This window comes from Aulonocara stuartgranti, assembly GCF_965226115.1.
Source record: "Aulonocara stuartgranti genome assembly, chromosome: 17".
Lineage (NCBI taxonomy): Eukaryota > Metazoa > Chordata > Actinopteri > Cichliformes > Cichlidae > Aulonocara > Aulonocara stuartgranti.
In genome coordinates, this window is record NC_138953.1 from 27,643,943 (window position 1) to 27,670,369 (window position 26,427).

At 40.7% G+C, this 26,427-nt stretch overlaps 1 protein-coding gene across 1 annotated transcript; it reads right to left on the reverse strand.

The window, feature by feature from the left end:
• Positions 1–3,357: 3,357 nt before the first annotated feature.
• Positions 3,358–26,149, reverse strand: dcn (decorin). Its single transcript, XM_082511375.1, has 8 exons — positions 25,905–26,149; positions 15,550–15,770; positions 10,623–10,735; positions 9,295–9,508; positions 8,027–8,140; positions 7,682–7,775; positions 6,246–6,384; positions 3,358–4,810 (listed from the first exon to the last, which is right to left on the reverse strand). The coding sequence occupies exons 2-8, from the start codon at positions 15,749–15,751 to the stop codon at positions 4,610–4,612; spliced, it is 1,077 nt and encodes a 358-aa protein (XP_082367501.1). The 5' UTR covers positions 15,752–15,770; positions 25,905–26,149; the 3' UTR covers positions 3,358–4,609.
• Between the last annotated feature and the right edge of the window lie 278 nt (positions 26,150–26,427).

Here is a 26,427-nt window from a genome sequence, read left to right on the forward strand (position 1 = left end):
CAGATAATTGCATAAAAATAAAGGGGGATAGGAAAATAAGAGAACACTGAACAAAGTAACACACATATGCACATGGACTGCCAGGTACACGGATGGAGATCCAAGCAAGCATATTAGCAAACAGGATATTCTTGGACTTCTTGGCACCGACACACAGAAGCTTCTAATAAAGTCTCAGACAGCACTCAGACACCACCTTCTGTTCCTACCATGTGGTCATGTGGCTGTGCTTAACACAGAGAGACTCATCCCTGGCAGCCCGAGTGATTCTCTTACCTGGTGTCTCATGGGCTCACATGTGCTCCAAGAGTGACCCGGCAACAAAATTAGATGACAGGATCTACTTAACAAAACAGAGCTTTGCGCGTCTATTTGTAACACACAAACATGCCTCAATTTTCTTTAAATCCCTAAATTAAAGGATTTAGTGTAAAGTAGACCAATTTAGGCACATTTCGTGTAAAATACCTCGTGCAGTAATAACAGGGTTTAACACATTGTTAAGGTGTTGATAGGTAGATTAAGGAGAATACTACATTGATGATAGTCAGACAGATATAAGCTCAGGGTTTTTTCTATAAGCTGCATTTGATAAATGTAGTTTCAAGCAAACATCTGCATGGATCATTGGCACATCTGCTTCTCACCAGGATCTCACGACTCTCCTCTCATAACATGGTGAAGGGCACAGGCTACTTCAATTGCATAACACTAGACACTTATTCTTAGCAATCGGTGTGATCTGTGCATGCTCACACCCCAACTAGTGCTTCTCAAGTTCTCCAGCACATGAAGTAAAGCACCAGACACACATGCCTAAACACACACAAGTCCTGGCAACGAGAAGATAGACGACTGTGCAGAAGATCAAGTTGCATGCTGCTCTGGCATGTGTCTGTGTGTGTGAGACTGAGGCAGAAAGGCGGATGGAAAATAGAAAGTGCTCTACCGATAGCCACCACATGGGGGCAACAGATTGAAGAGCATTCATGTTGTCTAGCTGAACCCGCTCTGAGGTCCTGGGATGAGCGCCAGAGCTCAAACACTGATGCTTTCTGTCCTTGTCTAAAGAAAATAGAAGAACCAAGTCATATCAGAGGCAGAGAGTTCTGAGCTTTTGGCAACTCGTTAATACTTAACATAACATAGCATGTTTTTAATTTAATTTACCAAGTGAAATTATTATTAAACCCCAAACATTTTCATGACAGGATGATCTCATGAAAACTGAATAACTCATCAGGTTAAATAGTGTCTGGTGTTTTAGAACAGAAGACTAGATTAGAATAGCCTTTTATTGTCATCGTACATGTACTACAAAATTGTGTTTATTGTGTTTCTTGAGTTATATGTTTCATTCTACTTCAATAAGCCAATTATATTGTTTTCTGTTCTAACATATTATTTTACATGGACTGCTGAACAACTATCCAATGAAAAGGATCACTGCATTTGTTGCTGCTGCTACTTTCCCATGTATGTCCTCAGAGTTGCCTTTACAATAAGCAGTCCAAGTGTAAAGGCATGGTAAACTGCTTTTTTGGCTTGATTGTAACAGAAGTATGACAGAAGTAGACTTTCCACTGATACACATGACTGCAAGGTGGATTAATTAAAAAAAAAAACCTTGATCTGTGTTACATTTTTGGGAACTTCATGGGTAAGTTCCCTTTATAGGAAATACAGCAGTATATACGTTGCAATATATCCGATGATCTAAAGGCCTTCTCTGGCTTATTTCATATTTACTAATTATGTTACTGGGTATGATAGTGACGGCTGTTTGAATGGAAAAGATGCGAGACGTTTTGCACTGTGTTGATCATAAAAAAAGGCAGGCTGCTAATGCTATGACAGTTCTACTGTCAATACCTTACAAAAAAAAGCACTATTGAATTGAATGAATTGAAGGTGTGTAGTAGGAACAAGAAAAATGCTCAAAGAAGCCAAAAAATAATGATAAAACCACAGTTTTGAATTAAATAAGATATTGTAACTATATTAAAAAACAAAAAACTTCTTGTCACAGCCTTTTTTGGAGTCAGGAATTTTAACCACTATATATATCTCATGGGAGGCCAGTTTCTTTTTTCTTCAACCTAAATATTCCCATTAAAGTCTCCCAAATGACTCCTTGACTATAAATCTCCGATGGCTCACAGGCCAGAAATGTTTCTTCTGCAAATACTGTTTTTTTCATCCCGGACCACAAAACCCATCAAAATGAGTTAGAGCCTGCTGGGGTAGCTCGAAGCAAATTAATCTACCATAAGTTAGATTTTTAAGGCTCTTTACAGCCTTCACCACAGTGTTTTCACTCACCTTGGGATCTGGATGTTGTGTGATGGTGATTATAGAGCTCTGTTATCAAACCTGGTAACCTGTGTGAAGTGTACGTGATGTGTTTGTGTCTGAGCTCTGGTTTCCTCTGAAGAATCAAACACACCGCACAGGAGACTTTATGGTGATTGCACTGTGTAGTATTTGCAGTTTGGATTTTTAACCTATTCCTGCTGTAATAGGGCAAGAGGCTGGGTGCACTCTGGACGCAACATTTGCAGCATACATGTAAATATAAACAGTGTAACAGTCGACTGATGATCTGCTCAAAGTGTCTTGTTGGGAATGTCTTCAACCCCCGGAACCATACACAGCATAAGTAAATGTAGAAAACACACTAAAACACCTCTTACATACCCCACTGGTAATATATTGTACCAGTGAGTAACACAGTATACATAACAGCTCAAAATCACTGTTTTAATGAAAAGCGCTGTTTTAATTTGATGTAATAAGTCACTAAAACCCACCTGATTCTGTCATGATATGTTGAGCTCTTGCAGGCCTGTATACTATAATTAAAATAATTAAAACTGTAGAGAAGTACAGTTTTGATGGTGTGACTCACTTACTGTTGCCAGATGGCAAGAAAGCATTGATGTTTAGCGCGAGCAGATAAAGGCTGCGATAAAAGTGAAAGCAATCGATGACTTTTAAATAATCGAAAGTGAAACATAGTCAAACCTAGATCGCTTATTAGTCTGGTTTTATTCTGAAATGCAGTCAGCTGAAATAATGAAATTGAAATTTTTAGTGTTTGGGTGCATGTGTTTTTCATTTGATAACTCATCGCGCTTTCATTGCATATTTCCAGTCTTTGCCAAGGTTCTCTCTCAATGACATGCCTCCTGTTAGCATTCGAATTTGATGTGAATTTATGTTCCATATAAGTGAAGATTTCTCATGTTTAGTACGTTCGCTTGATCATTTGTGCTATCCAGTGACCTTGGAGCTAACTCTCCATTCACACCAAAGATAATAATGCTAATTCTGGTCATTGTAACCATTAAAAACTGCTACTGTTTCCACTAGTATTTTTATTTTGTTCATGACAACTTAGCTGGAGCCCCTGCTCCGAAAAAAAGAGGAACACGTTTGTTGCTGATATATTAAGTCTGAGCTATGGTAAGTGCTTGTGCATTTAAGCAATGAGAGGTTTTTATACAGCATTTATATACAGCATCTATACATACAACATTCACACCAACATGGTTGCTGCTGGCATGTCAGTCTACATAGACCCTCCAACTTCCAACAAAAAGAATAAAAAATAAAAATAAAGGGAAGGTAAACATGAAGTAGATACATACACGCATTAACACGACAATAAAGAAAGCATCAGGTTCAAGTTGAAAGGAAAAATTAAGAGCATGCATATAAATCTTTGGGCATGGCTTCTGTTTAAAACATATATGATTTATTCTACATTTAACAAGCTATTTTCACCTTGTTTTATGGGAAGCACACACTTGGAACAGAACAGGAGATGGAATGTGATGGAGAAAATATATAAAAAGATCCAGAGCTAAAACAACATGGAAGGAAGCACAAGATATCACAAAGCAAATGAAATCACTGCTGCTTTTATCTCTACTTGGATTGAGAACAATTCAAATAGACACTCTGTGTTCTTGAAATGCAGCTTGGTAATATTACACTTTGAAGTCTATTCCTAGTACACAGGCAATATCTACTACATTCTAGTATACCGGTTGTTAAAGGGTAAAACACAAGTTAACCCATTGCTGCCTGCTCTACAGGCCAGCTAATTCATACAATGCTACAGGTCTAAAAGGCGATTAAATTGAGATTTCCACTGAGTGAGATTTTTTTGTTGTTGTTGGGTTTTTTTTTTTGGTTTGGGTTCATCTTTTAATTTGTTGTCCACTGAATAAATTGCACATATTATACACATTAATATGTTACAGCACTTATGTGAACATATATGCAATATTAATGCTTGCGTAACTGGTCCCGTGAATGATGTGCCCTGTGCACGAAAGCGTCACTGTAGTGTGCTAGTAGTTGCAGTAAGCTGTGGGTACTATCGTTGCACAAACCTTGAAGCTGAATATTGAATCTGATACGTTGTGTTTGAGGTCCACAGAGTTTTGAAATGAGTATGCGAATTAACTGTATCATCATTTGTGGAAAGGCAGTGTTGGTAGGGAGTCAGTGTTGTGGGGCTGTTGTCAAACACTCACACATACAAAACTCTCACACACTCATTTACAAACACACACTTCCTTGCAGTGGCATGTAGGACGCTCTACTTCTTCCTGTAGTTGCCGAGCTGGATAGCGGAGCGGTCAAAGACACAGCGGAAGGTGACTGGCTGAACTTCCCAGTAAGGCACGGGGTTGCTGAACAGGCTGATGCCAGAGTACATGGCCTTCTTGGTGTTGAAGCCGGGAGGACAGAAGTCCTCTGTTCCCACAGCAGCAATCTTGTTGGCATGAAGGTAGACCACCTAGAGCAGGGATTAAAATAATAACAACATTCGGTCACCGAACGTGCATGGCAATAATTTGGCTTTTCCAGAATAAAGCAGATTAAGAGGAAAATAATATGTCTCAAAATGAATGATAGCAACAACCAAGCTAGGCTTTTTTCCCTCCTCTCTTCAGAATGTTTAACTAAAAACAGTGGAGAAAAGGACTGCATACATGCTAATCAAGTGGTGTGTAAAAAATATGGAGAACTCAGGAAAATGACAAAGCTGCTAGGCTCTAGGAGCAAAGGCGGGAAAGTGGCATAACATTATAATGTTAATTACAGACTTCAGAGTCACCCTGCTAAATATGTCATCATATACAATGGAAAAGTCAAAAGACAGAACAAAAAGCATGAAAGAGACTTCTATAAATAATTTCTTTGTATGTGGCACCTTTTCTAAACATCTGGTTTCACTAAAAACAATATTGTTGTCCACCTTTCTTTGTTTTTTTTTAATGTAAAAAAACACCCTAAATATCGCAGTGTAGATATTCTTACAGTTGCAATAAAACCTTCTGTTATGCAACTTCTATCAGTCCACATCGGCTGATACATTTCTGCTCATTCTATTGGTAAATCTCATAGAGGGTGTGCTATTTAATGTGCTCCAGCATGCTTACAGTTGCTGCTGCCTCTGCAAGTTTCTCCTTCTCATACTGTATCTGATCGTCATTTAATTATTGCCATGCCACTTTGGGCTTTCCACAGACTTGCGTGGGATGTCTGGGAACAGGAATTGCAGATGAATCACACAATATCCTTTTTGACTCAGAGAATGGAAGTGTCCCAATCTGTGCTGGAAGTAAAGGATTTGTGCAGACTGTGCATAGTTTGCAAATTTTGAAAGTTATATCAACAACCTGGTTCATTTCTTCCAAAAGTCTGGGATGTTTGCTCTTGACAACATTCACAGAAAAAGGTAGTTTGTAATCTAATACGTTTTGATCTATTGAGAAATTCAGGGAATTACCTTAAATGAAGGAGCCTTCTGAGATAAGATTGAAGCAGTAGTTCCACATTTGAGATATCAAAGTGCCAAACTAAACGTTAAATGGCCCGTCTACTTTCCCCCTACTTTCCAGATCAGATTGTATCAGTGTAAGCTACCAACAGTCAATAAACAAACAAAAAATGAATCCATATGACTTGAGTTATGAAAGCCTTGGCTGACTTGTAATCGAGCATTGTTAACCTAAACAACCCAAATGAAAAAACGCAGCAAAGTAAACTTTTTCAGCATGGTTTACATCAGAGAAAAGGAGCTGTGTGTGATCAAACCATAAGAGAATGAGAAACATAACTACAGTGCTGGAAATAAGTGGTTGCAATAACAACCTTCCTTTGATTAAGATGTGTATTGAAAACTGGAAAAGTGCCATAATCCTAACGTTAATCAGATGAGTATGTACCTGGATGTACTTATGGTCGGGCAGGCCAGGAGGCACGCTGGTCAGAGCATTGTTGTCAAGGTGCAGCTCTCGCAGGTGGGGTGCGTTAGCCAATGTGCCGTTTTCCACAGAGCTGATCTGATTGTAGCTCAGACCCAGCCTGCAAGAAAAATCAGGAAGTAGAAAAAAGTAGTACATTGCAAACTAAGCCAGTGACATTCACTCCAAAGTCCTCAATAGCTAATAAAATGAGCTGAAAGGAAGTGAGAGAGATTTACCAGAGGAAATGCGCATGCAGGAAAATATCCACACCTGCTGCAGAGCCCAGAATCTCCCACTCAATTACTTCATTATGAGAGAATGGAAAACAAAAAGCATCTTATGCTCCTCTTCCCTCAACTTCTGCATCAAAGTGTTCTTTGTTCTGGTTTGGTATGCCATCCCTGGCATAATCTGAGCAGTGATCTTATAAACACGTTCTAGTCAAATTTATGAGCAAACCATTTATTTTGATTATCCAGAAACCACTGTTTAGGCTTTAGGGTTTTCCAGACAGAAAATTGCTTAAACAGTAACACTGCAGCTAGTTTTCCAGGTCAACAAGCCAAACCAAAGAGTGGAAACACAATTCGAAAAGGTAACTCATTCAGAAAGGTACATTATCATAAATTATGAGCCACAAGCTTAGACTTCAGCCTGCTGTACAAATGTCTGGTAGCTCTGTATGATATCAGGGATAGCAGATATTCTTGATGTAGTACTCATGTCAGGAATAGAGCTGCACTCATAGGAGCCACGCCCACCAGCTGTCCAAACCTTTTTGAGTGGCAACAATCAGAAAAAAGCTGCCTAAAGGGAGCAGCAATGATGCAAAAGTGACTGCAGAGAAATGTGACAAAATGTGCACATTCAGAGCTGAAGCTGACAAATTCAGATGACCTAGGATTAATGGAAAAAAGTGCGTGTCTTAAGAGGCTTACTTCAGTCTCCAGTGAACCTCCCCAGACTGTTCTTCTTTATGTACTGCAGAAAAACCTAGCTCTGCAAAACTCAACCAACTCCAAACCATAGGAGAGTGAGTGCCCCACTCACTCGGCTCCCTTCTGACTGCACTCCAGCCTGTCTGCAAGCGACTGCAGGCACCCTCAGCTTAATTATCATTCAATTACAAACCCCATAATAAACTTTTTCCCTCTTACACGTAAATATGTGCCAGTGCTCTACTCTTAAATCCATTTGGGCATCTGCATTTTTTTTTTAAATTCCGGACTCTGGATAGTCAAGTTTTTCTCCTTTTTTCTAAGCATAAAGCATTAAATCTACAACTACTACAACTACTCACGGCCATGTAGTTGCAAGTGGTTAATACTGCATTGAAGTGGTCCCACCTGCACTCACTTTAAAGCTCAAAATGCAAAGGAAATCACAGTTTAAAATGATAAACATATGCATATTACTTTGCCAGGTTATTTAGGCCTTTGAGCCTGTCAGCTGTCAGCTTGGTGATTTTGTTTCCGTCCAGGTGAAGCTCAGAGAGAGAGCTGGGCAGACCTGCGAACCCACAAGACAATAGATCCACATCAAAAACCAAGTGGTATTAAGAGGTAGCAACTTCTATGACTTCTTCAATCTTCTGTGAGGGAAAAAAAGCAAGAAGAGGATATTTCTAGTCTAGGAATATGCAGTATTCCTTCTTTCTTTTCTTTTTACACTAAACCAAGTGTTTCACTGTAAACTAAAATCCAGTCGCATGCACAAATCTTCTTTTAGGAGTTATTTGTGGTAATAGATGAGAACAATACCTTTGGGGACCTCTGTGATGTTAGTGTCTGCAATGCGAATGTAAGACACCCTTTTCAGGTCAGCAAAAGCACCGGCCTCAATTCCTGCAGTTTTCAGAGGATTGGATCCAAGCTCTGAAAAAAAAGATGGAATTGAGGACACATGACGAAAAAAGAGAAATGGATCCCAAATTAGTTCCTCCCTGGATGTGTTACGGGAACAACGAGGGCTGACTAATGAAATAATTCTGTTTGCACAGTCATCTTTCTCCATGCCAGATTTCCTGATTTGTCACAGACGGAGCATCATTCTCATACCACTTTCACTGTATTTCAGCTGATTGAATCCACACGCTGGCTTTAGTTTAATCAGTGACACAATGATACTTTATTTGTGGGACAGGGAATTTTAAGAGTTAGATATGAGTTATCAAAGTGAGGAGGAAAATAATGGGACAATTCACAGCAAGTTTTGTTGTTAGTTGCCCAGATTTGGAGATTTCAGTAGTGAAAACCTCTTTAATCTTGCAAATATAGTGAAGATAAACAACTCCTGCCTTTTAGTGTTCCAGTACATTTTAATCAAACAACTTAAGTTTGATATTGTTATTATTACAGCAGAAGAATTGATAATTGAACCTAAACACCAAATTCTAAGCTATAAAAACTGTAAGCTCATCATTTTCTACATATATGATTGGGAAAGTGTCACACCAAATTGGGAAGATGTGTTGGTATTTTAGGAGAACGCAGGGAGTTTTGTTACATTTGGCTCTGCCTTATCTTGCTTGTAGGCTTCACTATGCTGAACAACTTTGCGATTTCATGTATGAAATTTGCACAAGCGTGCAATCAGCTAACATTAGAACCGAGCCAAGGGAAAAGCACAGATCCTTCTGCAGAGAATATTCAGAAGAACGGAGACACTATCTCCAAAATTTGGATCAACTCATAGCAAAACAATCTAGATAGATAAACAGCAGTACAGCTCATTGCCCAAATATGCACATTTGATTTGTAAACTGTACATTTCTGCAAAAGAAGTGGGGGTTGTATTTTAAGACACAATAGAGAATACATTAACAGGTCACACACAAAACATTAAATCAACCTTCCCAGAGGCCGTCAAGCCACCAGCTGCATACTCGGTGTGTTTACATGAGCAAGTTTGATTCTTTTAAAATGTAAATCAGACCTGCTAGCTATTCCTCTGTATGTAATTACTTGAGGGAAGAGCAAAAGAATATGTATAAATATAATGTGGTAACTATATCAGTAAATTTTTATACCCATGACGATGACATGGGACATGCCCTGGAAAGAGGCCTTTTTAATCTTGGTGATCTCATTCTCATGGATGCGAAGCTCCTGCAGGCTCTTTGGCATGTTAGCCGGCATTTCCTTTAGCAAGTTCTTTGACAGGTACAGGCGCTGCAGCTTGGTCAGAGGGCTGAAGGCCTTGGGGTGGATGATAGTGAGTTTGTTGTTCACGAGGATCAGAGCCTGTAAGAGGGAATACAAGGGAAATAATATGATATTCTTGACTGTAAAATGTTTTTATTGCTGCCTAGTGTCTATAACAGTGTTAAAGTTAATTAAAAATGCATGAAATGATGAGTTCAAGGCATTAACAGCAACATTTCAGTCTAGAAAATACAGCAGCAGCGTTTCACATCCAGATCACTGTTTGATATTTATTTATATGGAATTTGAACATTTATTTGAAACTTTACACCTTGGTGGCTTCTAGTTTTTCCACTGAGAAAGTTTCATGGCTATATGCACCATAGGACTGTGAAAGAAATCGTACTTTCCGAATAAAACCGCAACAAAAACAAAAGATATTTTGAACCCAGCAGATGTTGTGGTGGTGGGTGTTATTACTAATGCATTTTCAGAGGAATCTCACTCCTGCTGTTGCCCTCTCTTGGAGCAGACATGAAGCAATATGTGGTATGTGGACCAATCCCCTTGTGAGGCCAGTTACATTACATTGGAAACAGCTCTGGCTGTCAGACTGAGGCATTTATTGCGAGAAGGAAAGCTACGAGAGTTCAGAGGTGTAAGGCTGTGAGGCCTATAGGGATAATGCTTTCCATGGACTGGGGGACTGTGAGAGGGGCAGTCGTGGTATTTACTATTTGTATAGGGAAATGGAGGTGGTGCTTTATGGAGGTGGAGGATCTATCCAACATCAAAAAATTGATTTAATACAAGACTCCAGCTTCCTCCCACCGTCCAAAGACATGCAATTTGTGGGGTTAGGTTAATTGATTAATCCAAATTGCCCATAGGTGTGAATGTGGGAGTGAACGTGAGTGCGAATGGTTGTCTGTCTCTGTGTGTTAGCCCTGCGACAGACTGACGACCTGTCCAGGGTGCACCCCGCCTCTCGCCCTATGACAGCTGGGATAGGCTCCAGCGCCCCAGAAAAGGATAAGCGGAAGCGAATGGATGGATGGATGGACAAGATGTTTCCCAGTGTGGATAATCAAGTTTTATGTTGAAAGACAGCTGTGGTGAGTTTTATAGTTACATAACTTCAGACATTATATAATGTTGGGAATAACAAATGGTTCATGGGCACGCGACCCTGTGAAAGCGAATGATCTCTTACGTGTAGTCCTTTAAGGTTCTTGAAGTCATTTTCCTTGATCTCAGTGATCTTGTTGTTCTGCAGGTCCAGCAGGGTGGTGTCATCTGGAATATCCTCAGGGACAGCCTTCAGGCCTAAAGGAGGCGATTTCAATAAGAACCTGATTAACTGCATGTGTGGTTATGACAGTCAGCAGCATACAAGTGCAATAAATCCATCGGAATGATGGATGGTGGAGTTTGAAGTAAGGCGGTGACAGTGGTGGTTCAGGTGCTGAGAGGTTAACCACACTCTGACCCCAAGAGGAAATGGATACAAAACGATTACCCGCTATTCTTCCCTGGTTTCTGTCCGCCTTTGTCCGACTGTGTGAAAATGTGTAGTGTGTATTTGTGGAACTTTGTGCTGTTGCCAGAGGCAATGTGTGCTCAGCATGAGCTGCAGGAAAGACAGTTTGGACACAGATGTTTGAATGTGATGTCTTGAGTTACTGGTCTTCATCCTGGGAAGGAGGATTTTTTTTTGTCAGCTAACATGTGTGGATTTTTAAACCATCCCATAAAAATAATCAGATTGATACTGAAAAACATGTTTTTTTGAGCATCACTCAGTTTTTTTTGATAGTGTGGATGAATCGATGATTTCGATTTTTCAAAGCAATAAACAAAAACAGGTGTAGCTGATTTGATGATTTGTTTTTAATTTGAACAGCCAAGAAAAACAAATTTTTCACAATTTCACACATTTCATTTTTAGGTCCTTTAAACTTACAAATCCACATGTGATAACTGTTGTGTGTTTGTCTGCCTTGCAGTGTTACTGAATAAAGCCTCTCCATGATGTCTGTTGCATACTGGCTTGGGAATATCTAACAGTACAGGATGGTGCTTTGACTTTAAGATCTTAAGAACAGACATTCCAAAGGGACAGAAAAACTATTTGATGTGCTGCGAGGCACACATGGTGGAAATGGACCTTGAAACAAATTTCCTTTGGCATTAATGCAACTGCATACCTGGACACTGAGGTCACATGAGATCCTTTTGCTTGGACTTTAGCGCGGCACGTCATGAGCAAATTAAAAAAAAGGCATCTGATGTGAAAGACAAGTTTTCAAAAAAGTTGAATGAAGACATCTAGGAGATTTTTATGCTTCTGTGGTGATACAAAAAAACATACGGCGAGATTCCTAATGGGCAGTTTACATTTGAGAGGAAGAGGCGTAGAATAAACTGTTTAACAAAAAAGGTTACACTCTGTTTCTCCACTCCATACGTATGTCTTGACAAATTTTGGCTCAATAACTTGTGACTACTTCTGTTTGGCTCACCCAAACATTATTTCCTGCTGGTTTGTTTTTCTGTCAGCTTTTCCAACTTGGCAGTGCATGACACATTAACACAGCAGTTTGTGGTCATCATTACATCACTGCACTGTATAGCTCTAGTCTTACACACACACCTTTTATTATTCTTTTCTAAAAAGTCAAAACATCTCTGCTTCCACGGGCCTAAAACTCATTTTTTGATGCCTCTATTGTAAAAGCAACAATTTTGTAGAAAGCCAGCTGGAAAAACTTTCAAAAGGATGTGTTTGTGGTTTCTAATAGAAGCAAAAAATACGCCATATATATTAATATGTCAGGCAAATGACAACTGCTGAAAAATATGGCCTTAACCTAGTTTCCAACATCTGTCATCTGCCTCAGCTAGACACTATTTATTACAATTTACAGTCAACTATCTGGTGACAAATACAGCTTAATAAGTACTCCATGTAACCGGAGGTTTAGAAGAAAAATGGGTGGAACATGTGGTGCTGACTATCCAACAAAATACATGGTTTTATGACGGCATGTTTCATCTGCAGATTCATTTTTTATAATAAGAGTGTCAAATTAATTAAAAACCACCCCTTCAAAACATTTAACTTAAAACTTGGCTAAAAAGGAATGTTTTCTATTTGAGTGTGAATAATGATTTGACATCTCATGTGTGGAAAAAAATCTCGCAAGAAACTCAAAAACATTCAAGATAAAGGGCGTTGTGCAATGATCATGCAATCTGATGTGATTCAAAGTAGTTGAGCCATAAATGACCTGAATATGAACTCCATAAGGCCCAACAAATGCGTTGTTTTCTGGACACGAGTTTGGCTTAATTAATGTTCTCCATGTGATGTCATGCACGCTATGTTGGAGAGCTGTCTGCCCTGTATGTGATACAATCACTGGTTGCTAGGGACAAATCTGTATCCCTGGACTGGTTAGTAGTGATTCCTGAAGGTTGCTGGCTTTCTCGTGGGTGAAATGAGTTGGCGTGGTTGTCTGTAGTTTTTCATGTTGTTCTGCAAATACTCGCTGCCTAGCTGCCTTAAAAATAAAATCTGAGCCTCGGCACTGCAGCCAAAACATTTCAAAAGTTGCAGGTTTAACTTTGAAGGCAAACGGTCTTCATTTCTGGTTAGTTTTCACAGTTTCACTACAGCTTGGACAGTAGCTGGCCAGTAGGCAACTTTATTACCTCCATTCATACTATGAGAGCACCAATACGCTAGCGACCAAAACAAGGAAGTTTTGGTCAACTAGCTTGGGAATAAACATTTCCCCCTAAAAGCAGGTGGTTACCGGAGGGTCTCTGATCGTTCTCTAAGCCTGTGTGACTGGAGACTTTAAGTTAACCTCATGTGGTTAATGAACTGTAGCCAAGCTGTCAAATGTACTGCGAAAGCAAAGCTTGAAAGAAAAACGCCTCATTACACAATAGCAAAAGTCTAATGTTAAAAAATGTTTAAAATTACAGCATAAATTAACTGAATGTTTCACTTCTTGTTTTTCATCTGTTAGCAATCGGGAAATGAGCAAGAAAAAACTGGGCTTCGAGTTTTGTCCTCACTTCACTAATCACTCAGTTTTATATCAGAGTGATTACAATCTCAAGTGCATGATTGCTTTGGAGTAGACTGGACTAATTTGGAGCCTTACAAAGAATTAATGACACTATTTATGAAATTTCCTGTCGTTTTCTGGAACTGTGTCTGGGAAGGATGAGTTGTCACAGAACCAAATGGCTCTTGGGAAGTTTGGGACTTTTTTGGGTTGTTCAGAAGGGTGTGATGCCCAGGTTGCTCACTTTATACCGTCATATATTTTTAAAAGACAATTAGCTTTACAGGTTTAATGGGGGATTGCGCCATTTTATTACTTGTAATGGAAAAAGAAAAGCTGTTCTGCAGCCTGTCAGCAAAACCTCTTTCTTACAGATATAATCGCAACTTTTGACCCTTACACCGGTTTTCCCCCTGAATGTTTTAACTGTCATCGTGCCAGCAGCAATCAGCCTCACTGAGAAAAATCCAAATCTCTGAGTTCTTTCAGACATTTTATGGCCAGACTTGTGTGTGTCCAAACACATGCAATGTTTATACCTGTGTGTGTGTGTGTGTGTATCTGAGCATTTGAATGTCTATTGTGGATGTGCCAGCAGATCTGCGGAGCAGATGGGGGATCTGGAAAATAGTGCTGATGCAAGAGTGGAGAATAGAGTTGCATCTTTGGGGAAAGTGCTGCTGCTCACGGCCCCTCTTGGAGTAATGACATAATGGAACTGGTCTCTCTGACCGTCTGTGTTTGTGACTGCCTGTCTGTCCCTTAACCGTTTGAGTCGCCTGCTCGTATTTGTTTGCCTGTCTCCTTATGCTTCTTTTCCAGAATCTGAAACATCTTTTGTTTGTTTATGCGAGGTCTGTCTACTCCTCATCCTAGTATCCTCCATTAGTGACACTCCTCCCTGTCCTGCTCCTTCTTGAAGCTCATACTTTCCAAACAAAAACAGGGCCAAAGAATTGTCAAACCGAACTGCCTAGTCAAGCACTTTTACATAATAACCAAATATAAATGAGGTCAGGGACTTTTGTGTGTTGGATTCTGAAAGATGACTGAACCTTTTGTGTATACCATACATGAGATTAGACAAACATGGCAGATGAGGTCCAAACAAAGAAGATGACTATTGAGTAAATTGTTGTGAGTGTGATGAATGAAAAACCCAACTAATAGTAGTTCTAACCTTGGTAAATAAACCATGTAAACTTATAGAAGCACTTTTTGGTTAATTTACGGTACTAGAATATATTTATGAAGTCCAGGTTAACCTTTAATTGCTGCTGCGATTAAAGAAAAGCTGTTATCCAGAAAAAGAAGATAATCTTGTTGTTACAAGAAATGAAATAAGACTTGCAGCATCTGGAAGCAGTTAATGTATCAAAACAAGTTCTCTGGAGGACTGTGCAAGAATGAGTAACACAATACACCCTTCCAATGACCCTTTGGGTTTGGGTGGAGCGAGGAAAGCAAGTGACTTCTTTCAGGCTCTTAACTCCTTCCCCCATAAAGAACATTTGGTGATCTCTCCAGTACCCTTAATGATGAGTTTTCACACCTCTATATATAAATTAAGATGTGGTTTGGCAACTAATAGGGTGGCACTAGTGAACTGTACAGGGAGAAATAACCATCACTACCTGATGCACACCCAATCTTTTTTTAGGAAGCAGGCCTGAAATATGACAGAAAAGAGAAGCTATGGTTACCCCTAGTAGGTGTCTGAGGAGGAAAAGAGTTAAAAAATGTAATGCCATGAATGGTACAGTGGAACAAGCTCAGGCATTTTGATTCTAGAACAGGACTGCACATGAAGGACTGAATGAAGAAAACATTTCTTCTCACAAATGTTTAGGAATTAGGCCTTAAAATAGATGTTAGCTGTGCTCAAGCAAACCCAAAAGAAACATGCAAAGCATATCTTTACAGGTGATGGAGTTCTGTTTGTCTATATATACTGAAAGATTTTGGACTTTAACCATGGATAATTCTCATATTGTTTAATCAGTGCTAGAAAACAAGTCTACACAACCATATAAACCACCACTGGGAAGTGTATTGCCTTACCAAGGTCAGAGCACTGGATCACACGCAAGTGGCACTGGCATCTGAAGGGGCATTTAGGGCCTCCAATCACGGGGGGCAATGGGGACTGAGTAACAGGGTCCCCTGACCCCTCATCCATCATGAAGTCTAAGAAGCCAGACTGGCGAAAGGGCAGAGCCCAGCAGGCGGTGACCAGGAGCAGAGAGAGACAGGCAGACCTCATGGTGCTGATAGTAGGGAGCCTGAAATGACACAGAAGGTTTTGGGTGGATACACTTTGAATATAGTCTTTTAGTTTAGAAAATAAGTTTAGAAAATACCAAATTCTGTTGAATTGGATGCTGTTGAATGCTGCAATAAGTCAAAAGCAGACAAAAGAATTCAGTTTATAAGAAAAAGAATAAGAAATGTAGAAGTAAAAACACCTTTAGTTTAGAGAGATTAGTGAGGGTCATCCGACTGAGGGTTCCCTTACAGATACTGTTAAAAATAACAATCATATAAAATAATATATTTTCATTTTCATATTTTAAAATTTTTTTTTTTTACATTGTTACAATCCACGTGTCAGCCTTATTGTGACCATGGTCAAGTCTGCATTTCTACTGTTACTGCTGGAACTAGAGAAGGCTTAACATTTAAACATTTATAGAATGAGATATACAATACAAATGAAATGAAATGAAAGATTTCCTTTATCTGTCCTTTTGGCACCTAAGTTTCAGTCTGTAAGAGAAAATCATCCACTTATCCCCTTCTTACATAGAGCCTTTGTGTAATCCATGTGGATCCCTGGGTACTTTTACACCTACACCACATCAATATCCTATCCCAGCATAACCATGGCCCACGTAGCCTTTCATATTCACACGATGATACCTCCCAGTCCACTCTAGAAAAAACATCCAGTAGTGCTCCATGCTTCTCCTCCTGTATCACCAATACAGCAAACCACTGCAGAATTGTCAGTATTTCTGTAGGTTGTATTGCAAACTTTGCTGAAATTATGAGGTGTATAAGGTGAACAGGAACAGGAGACAATATAGTCTCTTTCATACTGTATCACCAATTCATACAGAGCACTACCCAAACTCACACCGAGTCCTGGCTGTCAGATAGTCCAGCGGTCCCCAACCCCCGGGCCTCGGATCGGTACCGGTCCATGAGTCGTTTGGTACCGGGCCGCGAGAGTTGAGGCTCAGGTGTGAAATGTATTTTTTTCAGGGTTTGTATTGGTTTTCAGCGTTATTTTGTTATCGTTCTTATCGTTAACTCGGTTTTCCTGGGTCTTTTCACGTGTGTTATGAATAAATCTTCTTTTTTTCGGTACCGGTACTAGTTTTATTTTGTTGTATTTATCCGCGACACCTTAAAGGCCGGTCCGTGAAAATAATGTCGGGCATAAACCGGTCCGTGGCGCAAAAAAGGTTGGGGACCGCTGAGATAGTCTACTGACATTTCCTGTATCTTCTCATGATAAATTCACTTGGAAAATCAAAGAAGGTGATCCTGTTGCTATCTAGATGGGAGTATGCTTTCTGCAGCACATACTGCAGATGTCTGCATGCTCCATTCCCAGATTTGGTCTATATGCAAACTACAGAGGGTCAAGAGATGTTTTCATGAGCAGCATCAAGTGGGCCAAGACATTTGCTTTCTCCAGCCTGCCCACTGGTCGGCTGTCTGTTGTGCTTTGGCAGAGTTTCTGAATTTCCTCCTCTATGAGCTCTTACATTTTCAACTTAACCTTCAGCTCCACCCTATCCCTAGACATGAAGACTTCATCTTTTCATTAGGCATTTCTTTCAATGACCAAAGGATTGTTCATAAAGATGTGAGATGGGCAAATGAACTGAATCATTTCTTCAACAGATTTGATTCAGCCATGAGGCAGTCTGCAACATCGGCTGCAGACTCACCCACCCCCACTGCTGCTGTTCCACCTCAGACACTTCACACCTCCTCTATTCACCCTGCTCACTCCCCCCCACCCCCAACTGCAGCATCCAATACACACTCAACACAAGGCTCCAGCCTGTCTCTCTCAACCACCCAGGTTAGGAGGGAACTGAGGAGGATTAATGGCAAGAAGGCAGCGGGTCCAGATGGCATCAGCTCGAGGGTCGTCAGGTCCTGCACGGACCAACTGTGTGGGGTGATGGAGCACCTCTTCAACCTGAGCCTGAGGTTGGGAAGAGTCCCACAGCTCTGGAAAACCTCCTGTGTTGTACCAGTGCCAAAGACTTCACGCCCCAAGGACCTCAACAGCTACAGGCCGGTGGCTCTGACATCCCACCTGATGAAGACCCTGGAGCGGTTGGTCCTGGCTCAGCTTCGGCGCCTAATAAGCTCATCACTGGACCCACTTCAGTTTGCCTACCAGCCTGGCATTGGAGCGGATGATGCCGTCATTCACCTCCTACATCGTTCCCTCGCTCACCTGGAGACCGCTGGAAGCACTGTGAGAATCATGTTCTTTGATTTCTCCAGTGCCTTCAACACTATTCTTCCCTCGGTTCTAAAGGACAAGCTGGTGAACTCTGGAGTGGACCATCACCTCACTACCTGGATCCTGGACTACCTCACCGACCGACCACAGTATGTGAGGACTCAGGGCTGTGTGTCGGACAGGGTCGTCTGCAGTACGGGGGCCCCACAGGGAACGGTTCTGGCTCCGTTCCTCTTCACCATCTACACTGCAGACTTCTCCCACAATTCCACCCAGTGCTTCCTGCAGAAGTTCTCTGATGACTCTGCAATAGTCGGCCTCATCACTGATGGGGACGACAAGGAGTACAGAGGTCTGACCCAAGACTTTGTGGACTGGTGCCAGCTGAACTACCTCCAGATCAACGCCAGTAAAACCAAGGAACTGGTGGTAGACTTCCGCAGGCACAAGCATTCTCCACTGCAACCACTGAACATCCAAGGTATGGACATTGAGGCTGTGGACAGCTACAGGTACCTTGGTGTTCATCTGAACAATAGACTGGACTGGACTCATAACTCAGACGCCCTCTACAGGAAAGGGCAGAGCAGGCTGTACCTGCTGCGGAGACTCAGGTCATTTGGAGTGGAGGGCCCACTCCTGAAGACCTTCTATGACTCTGTTGTGGCTTCTGCTATCTTTTATGGCGTGGTCTGCTGGGGCGGCAGCATCTCTGCTGGGGACAGGAAGAGACTGAACAGGGTGATCCGAAGGGCCAGCTCTGTTCTAGGATGCCCTCTGGACCCAGTGGAGGTGGTGAGTGACAGGAGAACGGCGGCTAAGCTGTCATCCCTGATGGACAACATCTCCCACCCCATGCAGCAGACTGTGACAGCACTGAGCAGCTCCTTCAGTGGGAGACTGCGGCACCCACGGTGTGGGACGGAGAGATTTCGCAGGTCTTTCCTCCCCACTGCTGTCAGACTCCATAATAAAGACTTTAACTGATCAAGCACACACATCCACACATGTGCAATAATACTAAGTGCAATAATCCTTTCTGTCATCGTTGTATTTTTACTCAGTTGTATATAGTATTTGTATTTGTATTCTATTTTTATCTTATTGTATATTTATTTTATTTTATTCTACTGTATATAGTATATTATTTTATTCTATTCTGTACAGTTGTGTACTGTATTTATTCTTATTGTATTCTAATTTTTGCCTCATAACTTTTGCACTGTCCACTCCTGCTGTGACAAAACAAATTTCCCACGTGTGGGACTAATAAAGGTTATCTTATCTTATCTTATCTTATAAATCAACATGAAATCCTTTTTGGGGAGATAGTGTGGTCACAAAATTTAATGTGTTCTGTGATTCTGCCAGCAAAACTGTTAATGTCCTGTCCATGAGGTGAACCAAGTACTCTGGTTCCAGTATGTAGCATCAAAGAAGTCCTGGATTACCTCTACAGGCTCATTTTCCATTAATTTTTACCTTTTCATTAAGCGTGTTTCATATTTTTTGCACCTGTTTCTTTTTTTTAATAACCATTTTAGCTAACAGCTGCTTGCGTTTTTACAGTAATTCAAAGAAGATGCATGACAAGAAATTTCATGGCTGCAGCTGTATATCATATTTAATGATCATTTGCTTGTCGAACACTTCATCTTCTGTATGGGTCTATATCTACAGTACAAGTGGAGTCGCTGGGAGAATCCTACTTCCTTTTTTTTCTATTTCTAAAGATAACCACACACACACACACACACACACACACACACACACACACACACACACACACACACACACACACACACACACACACACACACACATGCATGCAGAGTCTCAAAGACCCAGCAATCTGCTTGTCAACCTTAAAGCCAAACGTTCCTCCTTCCCTCGTGGTGCCACAATAATTGAAGGGCGCTTTTGAGCCACAGCTGCTAACAAACAATTTTGGAGCTGCTGGTCTGCAGCCGACCTTGACCTGAGCATCATGACCAGGATGATGAAACTTAACAAAAACCATCAGCTGGCCAGGGTTAAAAGTGACTCCGAGGTTGCTTATATGGCCTCTGAGCACACATAGGATGTTAGTGGCCCATATGTTTATTTTATTGGTTTTTTTTTTGTGTGACTGGGTTCATGTTAAGGTCTTCTCAAGTGTGGATGAAACAAAAAGTTTGTTTTAATGTGTGTTAACACAGGTACCTGTGTTGTTTTTTGTACTGTAGTACTTTTTCTATTCTATTATTAGGCATGTCACAATGAAAATACTAGATTTGTTGCTTAAACTATTTTGTAAGCTTTTAAGAGAATGGGAGTGACAGTGAGTGCTGACGTAGTGCAAATCCTGGTTAAGGTTGTGTCGGGTCATGGGGATCACGGCTCAAAGTGACTCTCAACATGAGCAGTAATTATAGTCTCTGTCCACAAAACAGCCACCAATTTGACACACTGTACAGCTTCAGTCCAGCGGTTACAGTGCTTGCATACAGTGTGACCAAGCTTGAAATCACATCCATTCAGAGGGGAATCAAGTTCAATAGGTTCGTTTCTGCCTCTTAACTTTCCTTGTTTTGCTATGAAGTGCAAAAACCAGAACCCCCCCCCCCCCCCCCCCCCCCCCCCCCAAAACAAAGCAGCTGATTCTATAGGTTGGAAATTAGAAACTGGAATTGTGTCACATGATCATGTGTTTAATGTCCAGATTCAACTTTCTGTGCTTTAAAAACATGTTGCATTTGTTTTACTTGAATGTGTTGAATGAAAAAGCTCTGGTCTCAGCAAACATCTGATCCAGAGGACAAGTTGTTCCAGTCTTCCAAGGGCTGCGTAATCTTGGCTGTGTTAGGCTCTCATATCTAATCAAAGCAGAAAATTCAATCCAATAAAAACCTCATCTACGAAACTGAATGCAGTGTTCTTTAATTTTGTTGGATTTTGGGATGTAAGGCACTCGTAGGCCAGTATTATGAGTATTATGAGCCAGTGGATGCCAGATCATATGGTACCAAAATAACTATAACCAACATCATGTTGTGCTGTTGACACAGTATCTATAACAAAGTATCTATGTCAAATTGGATGGACCTGTTTTGCATGATAATTCATTTGCTAAAGCATTATAGTTTAACTATTTCAAGCCACTTTGCCAATCTTTTCAGTGAACTACTGATATTGTAAACTCCTTACATCTGGCACATTTCAGAGGCTGAAAACTCAAATTAATCAGCAAAACCAGGTTTATTTAACAGAACAGAACAGAAATGGGCACACATAACCAAGGACTACTGAACCTTATCTGTCTGCTTTGACCTCTGGCCAAAAACACACAACTAGATATACATGAACATGTTCACTGGTGCAGAATTTCAGTTTCCCTGCCATCAATCTGTCAGACGGTGTCCATAAACACTTCAGCATCTTTTAATGGAAGCCAGACATGCAAAAGGAAGAACGAGATGAGAGCAATCTCAAACTGAGCTCTGTTAGCCTTTAACTGCTGCAGCAATACTGCAAACACAAAGCTTACTGCTTACTACTTCATGATTTATATTAAGATTTAGGAGTTGCTGATGATGAGAGTAAAATTATTTGAAACAAACCCAAGAAAAATAAAACTAAAAGCTTTTCAGACAGAGATTGTTCTTTGGGACGTTAACTAAGAAATTGGAATCATAGCTGCAGAATAAACTTTAAGTGGTATTAGCATTATTAAGTTAGGCGTTTTTGGGTCAAGAGGTGTAGAAATTTATAAACTAGTAACTAGTAACTAAAAATTTTGGTCACCCAAAGTCTTTCTGTAAGCTTTAATGTTTACTCTAAAAACCCACAGACACAATGAAAAAGTTAAAATTCAACCTGCTGCACCCCAGGCATTGCTTCCTTAATTACCAGTCTGCTCAGATGCATCTACAGGCCCCGAAGGATTGGCCTGCAAATCTGAAATATGGCTTCTCAAACAACCCGAAGGGCTGTCAGCCCTGAACAGCATGCAGGAACATGACTTGACCCTGCAAAACCCCAGATCACACCAGTGTGTGCATTTCTAATTCCCTCTAAGAAGATACAACTTTCTGTTACAGGATAAATGTGATTCACTTTATCACTTCCAGTTTTACAGAGGACACCACCAAGCTGGAGATACAAACATAACACTAGAAAATTTTATCATTTTGTTCCTAAAATGCAGAAAACATCTTTTATTTCTATTAAAAATAAAAACAAAAAAACCCAACTTTAATATATTTTTTTAGTGATTTAATGTTTGTAAAATCTCTAAATTACATTTCAAATTAAACGCACATGAAAGTGTGAACAAATAGTAACCGCATTAAACCATCTTCCAAACCTCCCTGCTTGATCTTTCAGGTCAGAGTGGCTTTATTCGAGGAACATGACGAATATTGTTGATGGTGTGGCTGTATGCCAGCTTGGAAGGTGACAATGAGAAATTCTTTGTTGACAAAAAGTGGACAGAAACTAATTGGCAAAAGCTGCTAGACAAAAGGTTTCCTGTTATTGAGCTATGAAGCAAACACTTGCACTTTAAAAACAAATGCATGTTTGAGAAACAGTGCTGCAAAAAATGTCCTCATCAGTAAAACAAAGATTAGCATGTGCAGAAGTGATATATAGCCAGTCATTGGAACCTAACTTGAGAAATATGTTTGGCTTTATAGTGAGATTTATTAAAACACACTTGGATCAAGATACTGGTGTAGTAGCAATTTTTAATCGTCGTATTTTACTGCACTGAGACAACTGATGGTTTAATGACTTCCAAAGACTTTGAAAGGGCTTCCAGTGATCATCAAAGGCTTCTCAAAGCATTGACCAAAGAATCAAACTAGGTATAGCAATGTGAAAAGCTCGGGCAACTGTGAAAAGCTTTAATCGATAAGGTTACCATTCAACAATATTTTCTTACGTATCTGAAACCTGGGATTCATCAGTCCAGGCTACTAATGAAAAAAAGGGGGGGAAGGGTTTGACATTTCCTGTGGCGGTGGCATCCTTGTCAGTTCTCCTGTCTTCAACTTTTGTCTCATCTCCCTTCCCTCCCTCCACTCTCCCCTAAAACTGGCCTCAGCATTACTAATGAATCCCAGACAGGAAACGGAGCCTGCAAGAGGGAGTAAAGCAATTTTCCCTTCTATGCTTCGTCACTTTCGATCGACCAAAGTGCAACAGCAGAACAGAAACAGATTCGAGCTTTAAACACCACAGAGCTTTAATTTGAACAAATCAAACCATGATGAACCAATCACCATAAAGCAGACGCTAACTGCCACTCTCGACCCTTGTCTGCTACCTCGCTCCTCTCCTCTTAACTCTCCACAGGCCTGCTCCTGACTTAGCAGAGTGTCTGCAGGCCATGAATCACTGGAAGGTATTTACAAGGCCACAGGACATTTAAAACACATGTGGCCCCTTTAACCTATCAGCAAATGAATATGTTTCCCCCTCCCACATGATTGCACAAACACATATGCTTGATTGATGACTATGGTAAAATTACTGAGAACTTTTAATTCAGCAGTTACCCAACAAGTCAGTGGTCGTTACAGTCAACGAATTTCTGATACATACTTGGGGGATTTTGTGAGGGAGAACATGAACATCTGAAAATATGCACAGGCACTGCCAACAAACAATGTCAGTGCCAACGAGTTCTCTAAAATTAATATGAGTAAAGCCAAATCAGTCTTTCCTTCCGTGTATATCTGCATGATGGGATGTTTTAGGCTCCAAGAAAAACCCAAGGGTTTTTCACCACTATGATTCAAAGTAGTTTCTTCATAGAGAAACTAAAAGTTTCAGACTAAAAAATATAACTGAAAGAACTTCTTGGGTCTTAAAACCTTGCCTGGTGTTTGGAATCAAAGTATGAGAAAGCCAGTGAGTGGTTAAACCACATTTCAGCTGTTCCATGTGAAGAGCTGTCAACCTGCCATCAGCCTCAGTCCCATTATCAAACGTCTGTGCTGTACAGACGTGGACAAACTGCCCAACCTTCTCCACCTTTCTTCTCTTTCCATCTCCTCCTCCCATTTTGTGCTCTCTTCCTTCCTTGCCAAGCCTTTCTCTCATAGCTTTTGGTATTTTCTTTCTCTGTCTGACCCCTTAACTTTGGCCTGAAGGACTGACATGTGGAACTTTCTGGTATTCCAACACACACAGGGGGAAAATACTTCAAGGCTGATGTCCATTCAAGTTCCATTGTTCTTTTCCTTTTTTTGACCCAAACAATTGAATTCCAAATGGAAAAAAATGCCGTCCAGCTTTTAGTTTAAAATCTGGTATTTCTGGTTTCTGGTTCAAACATTAAACAGCTGCTTAGCCCAAGAAACTATGATCTGGAGGAGTACTTTTATTGCTCTGGGTGTATTTTAGCACAATGTGTATGCCTCTTTTTGGCTTCGATTCTATTCTAAGTGACATTTTTCTTTCTGTGTTGTTTCTAAGTTTTCCCCAGTTTTACTCCATTCCATTCAGTGTCATTCAGTGCAGCTGAGCCTTATTAAGTTTTTTTCTCTGCTGGCAAAGAAAGGATGTAATGAGTTAGCTCAGAGTTGTGTGGTGGCTTGCCGGGAAGTCTTCAGACCTCTTTGATAGAGGAAGCTGTACCATTACAGGATTAATGGTGCTGTGTGTTGCCAGGTAGAGGGTTTTTTTCATCTCCTCCTTTTTCATCTCCTCTTCTCACTTTAAGTTGCCCCTAGCAATTTGGGCGCTGCTCTGCTTCTGTGAAAACACAGTTGCAAATGCCACGGCGGACAGAGGAGGTATGTACTGAAAGGAAACAGGTTCACTGAGCAGACAGATAAGGGATTGGGGTTAAAATGGCCTGAAATGAGTCACTGAAATGGAAAGTGTGAGAAGCACCAGCAACAACCTTTCCAATCAACATCTTGACATGCAGTGATGGGCTGAATAAACACAAAGAAATCCTCATTGTTGTCGTTTCAACTTTTTTTCTCCACTCATTTACTTGTAGACTGGCCAATACGCCACAGGGAAAGGAAAAAAAGAGAGACAAAGAAAGCTAAACAAAGAGAGAAAGAGAGAGGGAGAGGGAAAAATGAATGCAACAAATCAGAATCTTTTCCACTGACGTTAGCAAATAATGACAAAAAGAATTAACCAAGTTAAGGAGAAAGAAAGTCCAAGTTTTCTCCCTTTTCCTCTCTTAAACCCTTCCATAAGCATTGCAAATCTGATTCTATTGCCATGTAAAAATACAACACATTTGAATAATCCCCTGACATATGGGTTACATCTAAACAGTCAACAAATAAGTGGCCAAACACTTCTCTGGTCAGCTGCCATAAAAACCAACAAATTAGAAATGCAAGTTAAAACTGTAAAGTGAGAGAACTTCACACAGTCCTCACTGGTGGATACTTTGGAGATCAAATACGGGGAAAAAATAATACTTTTTTGGCAGACGAGCGAGGTACTGGTATCAACAGCACTACCACACCCCCTTCCCTAGTCGCTGCTTTCAGAGCTGTATGGAGATTGGACTGGGAATGATTAAAGTCTCATCACAAAGCCAAGAGTGCTGTGGGAACAAGGCTTGGCAACAAATCGGGAATATATACAACACACACATGCACACAGATGCAAAATTAAGTATGAAAGGAGGCACACTTAAACCCACTTTGCCTCACATGTAGACACATGTTTAGAAAATAACATCGTCAGCAAATAATGTCAGTTTTATATAATGGACAAAGAGATGTTCCTAATTCATCCCTATATGTGTAAGCAAGACATTAAATGATACAAAAATCTGAAGAGTTATCTCAAAACTATTCTCAAACTAAACAAATCTGTTCACAGTCAAGCCCAAGTCGTTGTTCTTGAGCTAAGATCACTCATTCATTCTCAGATTTTCATCCTTTATCAGAGTTAAAAGATTAACCTACCTGTTCTCAGTGGAAGCTAGGCAAAGAGAGTGGTTGAGATGAGCTTGACTCCCAAAATCCAGTCGAGCAGGGGGATGAGACTGTGAAGTGGCTGAGAGGGCCTATGGGGTAATTGGACTCGGAGCGCATGCAGCCAAGATCAAGCAGGTGTGCTCTGTCACAACAAGGGGAGGGGAGAGAGAGAGAGAGAGGGTGAGAGAGGAAAAGAGTAGCAGGAGGGAAAGGGGAGTGAGACAGAAAGGGGGAGGGGTCCAACTGCGGAGCTCCTCTCAGGACCGAAACAATTGGTGGAGAACTTCCTTCGTGCTTGTGTGCTCCAAAAACAGCTGGGAATGGAGAAGGGAGGAAGGAAAAGAAGGAGAGAGAAAAAGAGGGCGAGCAGACAGAAAGGAAGAAAGAAGGAAAGATAGAAAGAGAAAGAGGCAGAGTCGAATTAAAGGCGGTGAGCAGGGATTCGTCTGGAAGCAAACTACCGAGACATCTGGTAATGATAGGTCCTCTGTGGAGCTCAGCAGAGAACACT

Excerpts from the sequence above, each read along its gene's own strand:
- dcn (XM_082511375.1), bottom strand. The coding sequence starts at position 15,751 with ATGAGGTCTGCCTGTCTCTCTCTGCTCCTGGTCACCGCCTGCTGGGCT. Across the intron at positions 10,736-15,549 it reads GATCCAGTGCTCTGACCTTG|GCCTGAAGGCTGTCCCTGAG; the intron begins GTAAGGCAATAC and ends CGCCTCCTTTAG. Across the intron at positions 8,141-9,294 it reads GTCCCATGTCATCGTCATGG|AGCTTGGATCCAATCCTCTG; the intron begins GTATAAAAATTT and ends CTTTTTTTTCAG.